Consider the following 14,655-nt stretch of genomic DNA (forward strand, 5'->3'; position numbering starts at 1 on the left):
AATTGAGATCGCACTGAGAAGGCTAGCAACAATGAGTTGGTCTTGCCTTTCCCAAATATTATACTCCGGATTAGTAATAGAGAGTTCACCTTGACGCACAGTGGCGTCCGGAGCAACGGTGGTGCCATCGAGGAACCCCGCAAGGCCATATCCAGCCAGCAGAGCACGAACTTGACGATTCCACATCAAGTAGTTGGAAGCAGTGAGCTTGGTAACATTAGACATATTAATTTTGTGAAGCTGTGAGGCAGAAGCAGGGTTGATAACATCAGATGGAGAGGCCGCCATGATAAAGAACGAGAGAGAAGAAAAAAGAGAAGCGGCGGTGAAAAAAAAAATTTAGGTCTAGGATTTTTGCTGCTCTAATACCATGTAAGGAAAGCTTGTATTGTACATGTGAATGTGTTACAATATATATAGTGTTTAGCACTAGGGTTTAACAATAACTAATTACACATTAGTCTTTAAGTTGTAACACTCTCCTATAATCTCAAGTTCACGAATCATTCTACTCTATTTTTTCTTAGATATCAAGTAAAAATATCAATAAGGGTAACAAATTATCGTCGACGCTATATAAACAGCAACTTGACAAATACACTAACCAACAATATCAACCAACCAAATTTGTGAGGGGAAGAGCCAATGTTTTCATGTTTGTGCACATTCAATTGCATCGGCCTCATGTTTAGATAGTTATAGGAACGAATACTATACATAAAGATGTGAGATTCCTATAAGGAACCTTATAACATATTACTTAGAACATGTTTTAATCAGTTGGTGCACACACACACAAAAAATAAAAATAAAAAAACAAGTTTTAATCAGTTTCTGAAATTTAATAAATGTTTAAAACCTTTCTGTTTTTTTGAACAAAGGTTTGTTTTCATTAATCAACCGAATATAAGTTCATACAAACCATAGAAACAAAGAAAATACAGCTTAACACAAAGTAAAAGCAACAATAAGGGGAAAGCAAATATTACACGAATGTAGCTAAGGTAGCTCAACAAGGATCCATGAAGGCTTGGGAACCAAAGCTAGATAGCAAGATGGCACAAGAGACAACACTGTTTGTCGAGAATTCATCCACGGATTAAACCTTTTTTTTCTTTGGGACAAACCTACTTACATGCATCTATAACCTATAAACGCTTTAAACATCTTAGGAGCAACCAATTGAACATCCAAATTGACAAAAAAAAAAGTAAAAAAAAAATATACAAAAGAGAACAACTGAACCTAAGTAGAATCTAGATTGGATTAGCGAGATGAGACAACATCTAAACCTAATATAATGGTTTTAAAATCTAATACACCAGAAAATCCAAAATAAGAAAGAAAATAAATCAAACCGGAGAACCAAGTTTTTAAGTACTATATTTAGTACTCTGTTGAAGTAAAATACAAAATAAACAGATCGCAATACGTTCCACAAATGTTACGTACTAGAGATTTAATTCAAATAAAAGTCTTAAACTTGCAAAACAAAACCATATAGTCTCAAACTTGGCCTGATGGTTCGATCCAAAAAATGCCATTGAAATGGTCCCTACCTACTCCATGTCTGATTCAACAACAGCCTCGGTAATCACTGCGTCAGTGTCCAACTTAATCCGTTTCTTTGGCTGCTCAGCCTCTTCAGACACGACCACATCAGTTTCTTCCTCAGAACTGGTACCAGAGCATTCACCTTCATCACCTTCAGGCTCTGCGTTCTCCTCTTCCTCATTCTTCAGCCTCTCTATCAAATCCATTACATCTCTGTTGACCTGTTTACACACATTTCCCAAAAGTAATTACTCCTCGATTTGTGTGATCATAACAAAATGGTAAAAATATCATATGATTTGCTACAGTTTCAATTTTAAGGACTGGAAGCATCAAATAAGTGAATGACATAATTAAATTCCTCACAAATTCATTGGTTATATACCTTTCCCTACACATTACTATTGACCAACTTCATCTACCTAGTTCTAGCAGAGCCAATTCATATGATATTAATACAAAAAAAAAAGTTGTGCTATGTTCACTGTATGAAATCAATGCAAGAAGAAGATATGATGATGTTTTTACCTGAAGGTTCGGGAGAAAATCAGAAAGGTCAGTGGGACAATAAGGGCATTTCATGACATTCTTCTGGGCGCGTAGTGTACGTCCACCTCTGCTTCTCTCTCTCATTAGAGTTGTCCCAGCAAATTTAGCTTCCAAACATGGCTTGCAGAAGTTATGAGCACAAGGGGTTGTCACAGGAAGAGTCATCACTTGTCGACAGATCAGGCATCTAAACTCTGCATCAAAGAAAAACCCAACAGTTTACATATTCCAGATTTGGAGAAAAGCTATATAAAGAAAGAGCTGAATATTTTGTTAACTGATCATAATAAACTTTTTAGGAATCTTGAGCCTGATCATTTCTAGAAAAGGTAACTTCAAAATTGTTTAGAAAGGCACACAGACCTTTCAGAAGTTTTCCCCTCACGGTATTCGAGTTTGCGGTCCTCAAACTTTTCCTCTCCTTATTCACCCGCTTTTTACTAGCAGGTGGAGGCTTCATCCATCTCCAACGACCCTCACTTTCCTGATCAAGTAAGCCTATTATCAGTAAAGTATAGGGGGAGAGATGAAAATTAAAATAACGAACCAGCAAAAGAAAATTCGATATATAACTCGCCAACTATTATAGTTGAGATGTCTTGGAACTTACATCAAAATCCCACGATGGACTTTCCTTTCTCTCAAACAGGTCTATGGCCATATTAAGTTCAGGAACATTAGGTATAGGTCTTGGACGATCTCCTTGCTCATCACTACAATAAATCACACCATTAAACTCTAATGGAATATATATATATATATATATATATATATTAAGCGCATGCACGCTTTCAAGAAATAGATCAAACCTGGTCCATGGAGCTGGCTCATTGTCACATCTAACAAATAGGTAACGACAGGCCTTATAACAACCCTATGGACCACAGAAGAATAGGTCAATGCATGAAAAAGTTCAGGGAAAATTTACAGTTGTTGGCTACGTGTGTATGTGTACCTGTTTTCCAACTTTCCGCCAGCACTTCTCAATCCTGTAAACTCCATCATACCTCACTCCTTCCATAGGGGAATATACAGAATGACAGCTCTTCACATTGTGAGACCTGATCATATATGGCAAAAGGTTATTGAAGAGATAAGATCACTGAAGTAAGCTTCAAGTTGAAAAGTGAGAAAGTTACATGCAAAAGAGTTGTTCTCAAATAACAGCTAACCTGATAACTCGAACAGGATACCCCATCTTGCAACTAAGTCTTAAAGCTGCATTTCTTTTTTTGAATGCTTGATCATGAGACTGATCCTTGGCTGTCCTTTTGTTGCCACTGAGATCTCTTCCCCCACTGCGTGACACATCCACACATTAAAACAAACAGAGACAGAACATATTAGTAAACTGAAGAATATAAAGCTAGATGATTATTAAAATAAATAATATGCATATACCTTCCGGTATATAGGAACCACTCCCCATTGTCCTCATCATCGACGTAACCACCAGAAAGCACCACGGACTGAGCTCCGTGGTTGGCTTGTCCAGCAATGCCGGAGACATGTGGGAAGTGCACCCCCCACTGTCGACACTCCTGTCGGTCCTCCCAGGACTCCCCGACCAAGACACCGAGGTTCCTACGAGGATCATTTTCCGCTGGTATGGGACCAAAATGATCTTTTGGTATGGTAACAAATATCTTGCCACTTGAAGCATTTGCGTTCCCTGTTTTCTTTGCACGCTCAGTTGTAAATGCTTTATCTGGTCGGTCTTGGTTGCTAACGAAATGACGGTCCTTTGAAGTACCCGCATCATCAGCACGTATAGGGTCTTTTGCTAACCGAATAGCAGCCACGATGGACAAGTTGATACGGGGATTTCTTGCAATTTTTAAAGGAACAACGGTGCGGCATTTTCCACAAGTAGGTATTTTATTAGCGCCCATCCACTTCTTGAAACATTTCAAGCAAACGTTGTGCCCACATGGTGTCTGAAAAACAAACATATAAGATATCCATCAGTCCATATACTTCAAATTTGTCACACACACACACACACAAAAAAAAGAAGTTAACACTTATTAAAGTCTTTCAACTCTTACCATATCGACTACTCATCAATAGCAAAAGTAAATGAAACCCCAACTTCGAAAATGAATATAGAAAAACATCCCATAAACGGCACTAAACAACAATATATATAGACAAGAACAACCTTCAACAAAAGTGTACACATACCACTTCCTTTCCTAACACTATTATCAACAAAGACCATGATACACCTCTCCAGTCTCAACTAAACAATATCCAACCCAACAAGTGTACACAAGGTGTTGTCACATATGGTAAGCACAATTAATTCTATGTCTTTGTAAATCATCAAAAGTAACAATTGAACGTGTCAATAAACCCTAAATTTTGTAATTGTGGTATGACACAAACTCGAATTAGTAAATCAAGTGTACACATAAACAATCATGCATAGTAAGTATTGTGATATTGGACAATTAATTTATAAGCATGAAGCATAATAGAGAAGAGAAAGAGAATGTACCGTCACAGGTAGGTCAAGTAACGACATACAGTAAAAACATATCAAGTTTTCATCAAGAGTAGATAACACATCACTTTTTCCTTTACCCTTCTTCATCTTCTTCTCTTCTTCCTCATCCTCAGCGACGGGTTTACCACTCACTAACTGTTGCCTCTTCCTAGCCTTCTCCTCATCACTCAAAGACGCATCCGCCCCGATGGCGTGAATGGCCGCAACAAGATCTGAACCAACAGATCCGTACCCGGCCGCAACGCCAGAAACAGGAAGAGGACCGCCGGAGCAATCAGGACACTGCCAATCCAAAGTGGACGCTAGGGTTTCTGGAGGAGAAGAGAGACAGGACACGTGCCAAGGCGTAACGCATGTGCCGCAAGGGAGAGTTTCTTCAGGCGGAGGCTCGGATTTGCATCGCATGCATACACCGTCGCCGTTGCAGGGGAGTTGGATGTCAGGAGAAGCCATATCCGATGATGAAGAGAATAGCCAAAAGATGAGGTAGAGAGCGAGAGAGCAGAAAACGATGAAGATGAAAAATGAAAAGTGAAGAGAGCGGGGTTTTAAAAAGCACTTAGGGAATCAAATTAGGAAGGAGATTTCATAGAGTCAAAAATAAATAAAAAATTGTCCTACTATGAAATATCTACCATTGAATATGGACTGTTTATCATATTTATTTATATTGACTAATTTAGGGTAGTGAAATAATTAGTATTTTTAATAGAATAAGAAAGAAATATGTATTTGAAAATTATGTGGATATTATATCATTTTACAAGGTCTTGTTTGTTAGGTAACTTTTTATTTAAAATTGATTTCTAATACAAACAAAAAAGATGATAACAAGGGCCATTAGTTGTAACGCATGGGTATTAAAAAGCTTGCTCTGCTGACTAATGTGGTGGTGTGGTGATGTAAAGAATTAATACCAGAAAATGGAAGGTCGTCTACATTGATTCACATACTTGAACAATGTCTATGCGAGATTCTCGATTTTATCATGTCACATGCCATAAGTTACGAGCTATTTCATTTCATTGATGTCTTTTCTCAACAACTCTATCCATTTAATTTGAGAAACGAAAAACAAAAAAAAAATACAGAGGTCGACCATGTTTTATTATTTATATGTAATATATTCTACTAGCTTTTGACGAAGTCACTTACCTATGAAATAGATGACTTTATGGACTATGGAGGTTTATGTAACTTGATGTATCATACCATTAGAAACATATACACTACACGAAAACAATATGTTATCCTACCAAGTTTCCTACGGAAATTTTCGTAGGGCTAGTTTCCTTCGAAAAACCTTCAACTTTTTGACGATTAAAAAACAGTCTAAGAAAGGTATTTCCTACGGAAAACGAGAGGAGAAATGAGAAGCTAATTTACTTCAAAAATCCTTCGGAAAACAAATTCGAAGGAAAAAGTGAAAGAAAATCGATAGAATATTAAAAGTAAAACAGGGGAAGGAATTCGGAAGGAAATTTTGCTCTCAGTTTCCTTCGAGAATCGATTCGAAGGAAACGTTGAAAGCAATCGGAAGGAATATAGAAGGAATATATGCCGAAGGAATATAAAAGGAAATATGCCTTCGGGTTTCCTACCAAACTTATTATTCGAAAGAAAATTCGTATAATAGTTGTTTAAGTCGGCAAGCCAAAACAAAACCAAATGGGACAATCAATTGGAAAGATTTGAAATTTTTTTCTATATAAGACAGCCATTGCCTATCTTAACTCCCAGACAACAAAAACATTTATTGCTCTGACCTATCTATTATTTTAAAAACAAGATTTTTCTTTTACGATTCAAATTTTTTCTATCAAGTGAGCTTTTTACAATTCTTGGTTTTAATTGACAGGTTGTTCCAAAGGTTAGAGGTAAACTTTATGGATTTGGTAACCTTTTCGATGATGGATGCCCATCTTCTTCTTCAGCTCCACGACAGATTCCTAAACTACAAGAAGAGATTCAAACATTGAAGGCTCGTGAACAAGAGAAGGACGCTCAGATCAAGTTTCTTATGGAATGCAACAAGCTCCTCCTAAGCCGGTTTCCTGATCTACGTCCACCTGAGTACCCGGAGACACCATCAACCGTGGAAGACGAAGACGAGACACAACCTTGAATCCTTGATCAGTTTCATAATTCTGTAAAAGTACGTTTTATTTCTATTATTTTTTTGGTCGGCACCTGTAAAAGTAAGTTTATTGTATATGGATTGTTTTTTTGAGTTATGAAGTATGTTTTGGGCATCGCATTTGTAGTAGTTTAAATTTATAAAAATGCAAACTAATTGGAAATTAATAATGGTTTGATGAAATTGATCTGAAATTAATAATATGAAATTTTTGAAGGAACCTAGAATGAAATTCTCGAAGGAATCTTGAAGAATATTTTAGAAGGAACTTTGAGTGAAAATGTGAAGGAAAATAGAATGAAATGTGTAGAAGGAAAAACAGATGCGAAGGGAAATTAAAGGAAAATAGTGGAAGGGAAGCCGAAAGAAAAACAAATGCGAGGAAAATTAAAAGAAAATATTGGAAGGGAAGCCGAAGGAAACGCTTTCCTTCGCATATAAAGAAGGAAATTTGACAAAACTGCCCTTTCCCTTTCTTTCTTTTTTCCTACAAATTTTCCTTCGAAAGTATTTTCGTAGGAAACTTGAAAGATAATTCCTTCCAAATTCTCACTAATATCTATTTCCTTCAGGCTATTTCTTCTTAATATTTTCGTAGGAAAACAGTCAAAAAACACTGTTTCCTACCAAATCCCTACGTGTTTCCTGGTAGGAAAACATATTGTTTTCTTGTAGTGTGAGTTTTAAAACCTAATAAACCAGATAATCCAAAATAAGCAAAAATCAAATCAAATCAAACCAGGGAGTCAAAGTTTACCCTCGATTTAGAACTCAGTTGTAGTAATATCCAAAACAACAGACCGCAAAAGAAAATTTGCGTACGACATCAGGTACTAGAGTGTTTTTTTTTCTACTTCAGTCTTTGGTACCAAATCAAAACCATAGAAGTCTCCAACTTTACCGAATGGTTTGATCCAAATAAGCCATTGGAAAGGCCCCTACCTACTTACTGCATGCAAGATTACACAACAGTCGCCGAAACTGCTACGTCTGTGTCCAGCTTAATCCGTTTCTTTGGTTGCTCAGCTTCTTCAGACACGACCTGGGTTTCTTCTTCAGGGTCTGTACCTGAGCCTTCACCTTCATCTACAGGCTCTGCATCGTCCTCTTCCTGGTTCTTCAGCCTCTCTATCACCTCCATTACTTCTCTATTGACCTGTTGACACACAATTGCAATTGGGAAGCAAAGAATAAGTTCACAAGAGAGATTTTTCCTCAATTTGTATGATCATAATTATGGTAAGTAGCGAAATACCAGATTTGCTACAACTTCACTTTTCAAGAATGGAAAGCATCGGTGAAAGACATACTTAAATCCACTCAAATTTATAATTTATATAGGCTTCTGAAAAAACCTATTCACACACAATCACACTACAAAATCAATAGGTATTTGAAGATACAAACACATTAAAAATTCATTGACCAACTACATCTAGTTCAAGCAGAGCCAAAATCAATGCAATTTGCACTTGAAAATATNTCTTCATCTACAGGCTTTGCATCGTCCTCTTCCTGGTTCTTCAGCCTCTCTATCACCTCCATCACTTCTCTATTAACCTGTTTACACAATTGCGATTAGGAAGCGAAGAATAATTTCACGAGAGAGCGAAATACCAGATTTGCATGATCATAATAATGGTAAGTCGCGAAATACCAGATTTGCTACAATTTCACTTTTCAAGAATGGAAACCATCAGTGAATGACATACTTAAATCCAATCAAATTTATAATTTATATAGGCTTCTGAATAAACCTTTTCACACACAATCACACTACAAACTCAATAGGTATTTGAAGATACAATCACATTACAAAATCCATTGACCAACTACATCTAGTTCAAGCAGAGCCAAAATCAATGCTAATGCAATTTGCACTTGAAAATATAAAAATTATACGAAAGACGTGTGCTATGTTTACTGCAGAAACAATGCAAGAAGAGAGATGATGATGATTCACCTGAGGGTTCTGGAGAAAGTCAGAAATGTCAGTGGGGCAACAAGGGCAGTTCATGACATTCTTCTGTGCACGTAGTGTGCGTCCACCTCTGCTTCTCTCTCTCACTAGAGTTTTCCCAGCAAATTTAGCTTCCAAACACGCCTTGCAGAAGTTATGAGCACAAGGAGTTGTCACAGGAAGAGTCATCACTTGGTGACAGATCTGGCACTTAAACTCTGCATCATCAAAAACCCAAAGACAGTTTTAAGAAAGAAAGAGCTGAACATATCTTGGTCATATTAATGTTAACTTTATCAGTTAGGTTAACCCATTTCGGAATCATTGACTTCCTGATACTAAAGTTTCGAGGGAACCATAGCTTGAGCCTCCAAGTACAAAACATTTTCTATTTTCTAGAAAAGATAACTTCGAGCTGTTTAGGAAGGCCCAATCTAGAAATATAAACATAATGCACTAGAACTTATTTGGCAACAAGGATAAACATAATAACAGCAGAAGTAGAGAATTTGGACACACACACAGACCTTTCAGAAGTCTTGCCCTCACGGTATTCGAGTGTGCCGCCTTTATGGCTTTCTTCAAACTTTTCCTCTCCTCAGGATCCAAAACATTCACTGACTTTTTACTGGCAGGTGGAGGCTTTATCCATTTCAACAACCCTCACCTTCCTGATCCAGTAAGTATATTATAAGAAAATACCAACTTGTATAGTTTATATAACAGATAATGAACCGGCCTAAACAAAAAAATCAATATCTGCTCACACGCCAACTTGTATAGTTGAGATGTCTTGGAACTTACATCAAAATCCCATGATGGACTTTCTTTTCTCTCAAACATCTCTGATGGCCATATTAAGCTCAGGAATATTTGGTAAAGGTCTTGGATGATCTCCATGCTCATCACTGCAATATATCTCAGCATTGAACTCAAATGGAATATATATTGAAAAGGGGCACACTTTCAAGCAGTAGATCAAACCTGGTCCATGGAGCTGGCTCATTGTCACATCTAACAAACAGATAACGACAGACCTTAAAAGAACCCTATGGACCACAGAAAAATAGGTCAATGCATAAAAAATAGAACAGGAAAAGTTTACCGTTCTTAGCTATACGTATGTATTGTATACCTGGATTCCAACTTTTCGCCAGCACTTTTCGATCCTGTAAACTCCATCATATCTCACTCCTTCCTCAGGGGCATATGCAGAACGCTTTTCCTTGTGAGACCTGATCATATATCGAAATAGGTGAAAAAGTTAAGATCACTGCAAGTTGAAGAGTGAGAAAAACGTTGCATGAAACGCAGCTGTGCTCGAATAAGAGGTAACCTGACAACTCGAACGGGATACCCCAATTTGCAACTGAGTCTTAAAGCTTCATTAGACTTCTCGAACTTTTGGTCAAAAGACTGATCCTTGTTAGTCCTTTTGTTGCCACTGAGATCTCTACCCCCACTGCATGACACATCCACACATAATCAAGACAAAAAGAGACAATCTATCAGTAAATTGGAGAATTGATATTTCTATACACATGAGAGAAGTAAAATTGTACAAGATTATTTAATAAATCAAATGGACCAAAAAGCTAGGAGAAGTGAAAGGCAGACCTTCCTGTGTATAGAAACCATTCTCCATGATCTTCATCATCCTCATAACCTCCAGAGAGTGCTACAGATTGAGCTCCATAACTTGCTTGTCCAGCAAGGCCAGCGACATGTGGGAAGTGAGCGCCCCACTGCCTACACTCGAGTCGGTCCTCCCAGGATTCTCCAACTAAAAGACCTTGGCTCCTCACAGGATCATTCTCAGCGGGAATGGGACCAAAGTGGTCAGGTGGTATTGTAACATAAATCCTGCCANAAAAATAATTTTACGGTTTTGCCGGGAAAACACAATTTTACGGTTTTGACGGGAAATGGTTTATTTGGGCATTTGACCATTTTTGTCCATAGACCATATGGGCTTAACGAGATGGACAATGGGCATGCTCAACTAACAAAATTAACATGTTTTAATTTTTTATTTTTATGAGAAATTCTTTTTACAACTAAATAATTTTAAATTATTATATTTTACATTTATAAATTTTTATTTTCATTAAACACATTTATAATTTTTTATTTTTATGAAACAGACAAATTATTGTATTGGCGGAAAAATAATTTTACGGTTTTGCCGGGAAAACACAATTTTACGGTTTTGACGGGAAATGGTTTATTTGGGCATTTGACCATTTTTGTCCATAGACCATATGGGCTTAACGAGATGGACAATGGGCATGCTCAACTAACAAAATTAACATGTTTTAATTTTTTATTTTTATGAGAAATTCTTTTTACAACTAAATAATTTTAAATTATTATATTTTACATTTATAAATTTTTATTTTCATTAAACACATTTATAATTTTTTATTTTTATGAAACAGACAAATTATTGTATTGGCGGAAAAATAATTTTACGGTTTTGCCGGGAAAACACAATTTTACGGTTTTGACGGGAAATGGTTTATTTGGGCATTTGACCATTTTTGTCCATAGACCATATGGGCTTAACGAGATGGACAATGGGCATGCTCAACTAACAAAATTAACATGTTTTAATTTTTTATTTTTATGAGAAATTCTTTTTACAACTAAATAATTTTAAATTATTATATTTTACATTTATAAATTTTTATTTTCATTAAACACATTTATAATTTTTTATTTTTATGAAACAGACAAATTATTGTATTGGCGGAAAAATAATTTTACGGTTTTGCCGGGAAAACACAATTTTACGGTTTTGACGGGAAATGGTTTATTTGGGCATTTGACCATTTTTGTCCATAGACCATATGGGCTTAACGAGATGGACAATGGGCATGCTCAACTAACAAAATTAACATGTTTTAATTTTTTATTTTTATGAGAAATTCTTTTTACAACTAAATAATTTTAAATTATTATATTTTACATTTATAAATTTTTATTTTCATTAAACACATTTATAATTTTTTATTTTTATGAAACAGACAAATTATTGTATTGGCGGAAAAATAATTTTACGGTTTTGCCGGGAAAACACAATTTTACGGTTTTGACGGGAAATGGTTTATTTGGGCATTTGACCATTTTTGTCCATAGACCATATGGGCTTAACGAGATGGACAATGGGCATGCTCAACTAACAAAATTAACATGTTTTAATTTTTTATTTTTATGAGAAATTCTTTTTACAACTAAATAATTTTAAATTATTATATTTTACATTTATAAATTTTTATTTTCATTAAACACATTTATAATTTTTTATTTTTATGAAACAGACAAATTATTGTATTGGCGGAAAAATAATTTTACGGTTTTGCCGGGAAAACACAATTTTACGGTTTTGACGGGAAATGGTTTATTTGGGCATTTGACCATTTTTGTCCATAGACCATATGGGCTTAACGAGATGGACAATGGGCATGCTCAACTAACAAAATTAACATGTTTTAATTTTTTATTTTTATGAGAAATTCTTTTTACAACTAAATAATTTTAAATTATTATATTTTACATTTATAAATTTTTATTTTCATTAAACACATTTATAATTTTTTATTTTTATGAAACAGACAAATTATTGTATTGGCGGAAAAATAATTTTACGGTTTTGCCGGGAAAACACAATTTTACGGTTTTGACGGGAAATGGTTTATTTGGGCATTTGACCATTTTTGTCCATAGACCATATGGGCTTAACGAGATGGACAATGGGCATGCTCAACTAACAAAATTAACATGTTTTAATTTTTTATTTTTATGAGAAATTCTTTTTACAACTAAATAATTTTAAATTATTATATTTTACATTTATAAATTTTTATTTTCATTAAACACATTTATAATTTTTTATTTTTATGAAACAGACAAATTATTGTATTGGCGGAAAAATAATTTTACGGTTTTGCCGGGAAAACACAATTTTACGGTTTTGACGGGAAAACATAATTTTACGATTTTGGTGGGAAAACATAATTTTACGATTTTGGCGAGAAAACGCAATTTTAAGGTTTTGGCGGAAAAACATAATTTTATAAGTGAATAACAACAAAAATAAATTCAGATTTTATAAAAGAAAATAACAACAACAAAACTCAGATTTTATAAATGAATAACAACAAAAATAAATTCAGATTTTATAAAAAAACATAACAAAAATAAAACTCAAATTTTATAAATAAATAACAATAGGAAAAAAATGGGCTGTCCATGGTCATGACCATCTGGAAATGGTCTTAATGGGCATGGACACTTTTTGGACCATTGTCCATTTGGTCATGACCATCTTCCGCCCATATAAAATACTGTCCAAGCGGACACGCCCATTGGTCGCTGGACGGACCATTTGACAGTTCTATTTAATATAGCCTTCATCTTTGTAAAAAAAAAAAGGCTTATTTTGAGAAGATGTTTACACTTATAAAATGAGTGAAGAAAAACATCCCATAAACGGCAACTAAACAACAGAGGTGTACATATACCAATCCCTAACAATTATCAACAACTATACTGACACAATGATACACCTCTCAACTAAATAATCCAACCCAAAAAGGGTAAAAAAAAAAAAGGACAACTTAACAAGTCTAATAACAATCATGAACTATAAATGTAGCTTAACATTGACACAATTTGTCACAAATGGTAAGCACAATCAAAGTCTCTGTCTTTGTAAATCAGCAAAAGGAACGACTTAATTGTGTCAATAAAGTCTAAGCCGTTGTATCATAAGCTCTCGAATTTAGTAAATCAAACTATACACAATAAAACAATCACAAATCAATACTAACACAGATTCGAGAAAAGAACACTACATTAACAAGTATAAGAGCCAGGACAGAGAGAACGAACCGTCACAGGTCGCTCAGGCAACTGCATACAAAAAGAGCACATCAAGTTATCTCCAAGAGCAGATAAGACATCGAGATTCGCATTTTTCCCTTTACCCTTCTTCTTCTCTTCTTCGTCATCCTCATCGACGCCTTTACCACTCAGTAACTGTTGCCTCTTCTTAGCCTTCTCCGCAGTACTCAAACTCTCATCAGCTTCAATCGCGCGGATTGCCGCTACAAGATCTGAGCCAACAGCTCCGTACCCCGCCGCAACGCCGGAAACAGGAAGAGGGTCGACTTCGCCGGAGCAATCGGGATAATGCCACTGTAAAGTAGAAGCTAAGGTTTCGGGAGTAGAACAAGGAGATGGGCGATTTCGGGACTGCCTGGTGACATGGCTTGCCTCAAGATACCCCTCTCCTTAAGCAAAAATGTTTAGTATGTAATATGTATTTCATTTACGCTGCACTTGATGTAACAAAGTTTTTTCGAATAAATTTTACATTTTATTCAAAAAAAAAAAGGTTTCGGGAGGAGACGAGAGACAGGACACGTGCCAAGGCATAACGCACGTGCCGCAAGTGAGAGATTCTTCAGGCGGAGGCGTTGATTTGCATCGCATGCATACTCCGTCGCCGTCGCACGGGAATTGGATGTCACGCGCCATTTCAAAGATATCGACGGATTTGGGGAGTGGGAAATTAAGAGGAGAAGTGGGAAATTAAGAGGGAGAACGAAAAAAACAAAAAAGTGAAGAGGCGGGTTTTTTAAAAAAATTTGGACTATCAAAGATTCAAAGCGTCTTTACGCCAAACGGAAAAAAAAGAAAAAAATAAAAAAACATTGAATTTGTTTTTTCTTTTTAGGGGAATTGCATCGTATACCCATAAAACGAATTATAATTCACCAACTGACTATTGTAACCACTAAAAGTGCATACAGACTATATTTTTTATATTATTTACCTCTTTAACCTGGTTGCATGATCAACAGTTGTCTAGTCTCTCTTTCATCTATACCCTGATAATTTAAGGATGACGACCAAAAAAAAAAATTGTTCGTAAAAGGGGAA

At 35.7% G+C, this 14,655-nt stretch overlaps 2 protein-coding genes and 1 pseudogene across 2 annotated transcripts; all 3 read right to left on the bottom strand.

The window, feature by feature from the left end:
- On the bottom strand, window positions 1,353-5,158 carry LOC104787465 (E3 ubiquitin-protein ligase ORTHRUS 2-like). Its single transcript, XM_010513055.2, has 9 exons — window positions 4,604-5,158; window positions 3,505-4,040; window positions 3,276-3,401; window positions 3,059-3,164; window positions 2,913-2,977; window positions 2,714-2,816; window positions 2,467-2,587; window positions 2,083-2,297; window positions 1,353-1,775 (listed from the first exon to the last, which is right to left on the bottom strand). Exons 1-9 carry the CDS (start codon window positions 5,063-5,065, stop codon window positions 1,560-1,562), a joined length of 1,950 nt encoding a protein of 649 aa, XP_010511357.1. The 5' UTR covers window positions 5,066-5,158; the 3' UTR covers window positions 1,353-1,559.
- On the bottom strand, window positions 7,516-9,361 carry LOC104787466 (E3 ubiquitin-protein ligase ORTHRUS 2-like). Its single transcript, XM_010513056.2, has 3 exons — window positions 9,237-9,361; window positions 8,713-8,927; window positions 7,516-7,905 (listed from the first exon to the last, which is right to left on the bottom strand). The coding sequence occupies exons 2-3, from the start codon at window positions 8,896-8,898 to the stop codon at window positions 7,711-7,713; spliced, it is 381 nt and encodes a 126-aa protein (XP_010511358.1). The 5' UTR covers window positions 8,899-8,927; window positions 9,237-9,361; the 3' UTR covers window positions 7,516-7,710.
- Window positions 9,363-14,250, bottom strand: LOC104789510 (annotated as a pseudogene).

The sequence above is a fragment of the Camelina sativa genome, chromosome 5 (genome assembly GCF_000633955.1).
Source record: "Camelina sativa cultivar DH55 chromosome 5, Cs, whole genome shotgun sequence".
NCBI lineage: Eukaryota > Viridiplantae > Streptophyta > Magnoliopsida > Brassicales > Brassicaceae > Camelina > Camelina sativa.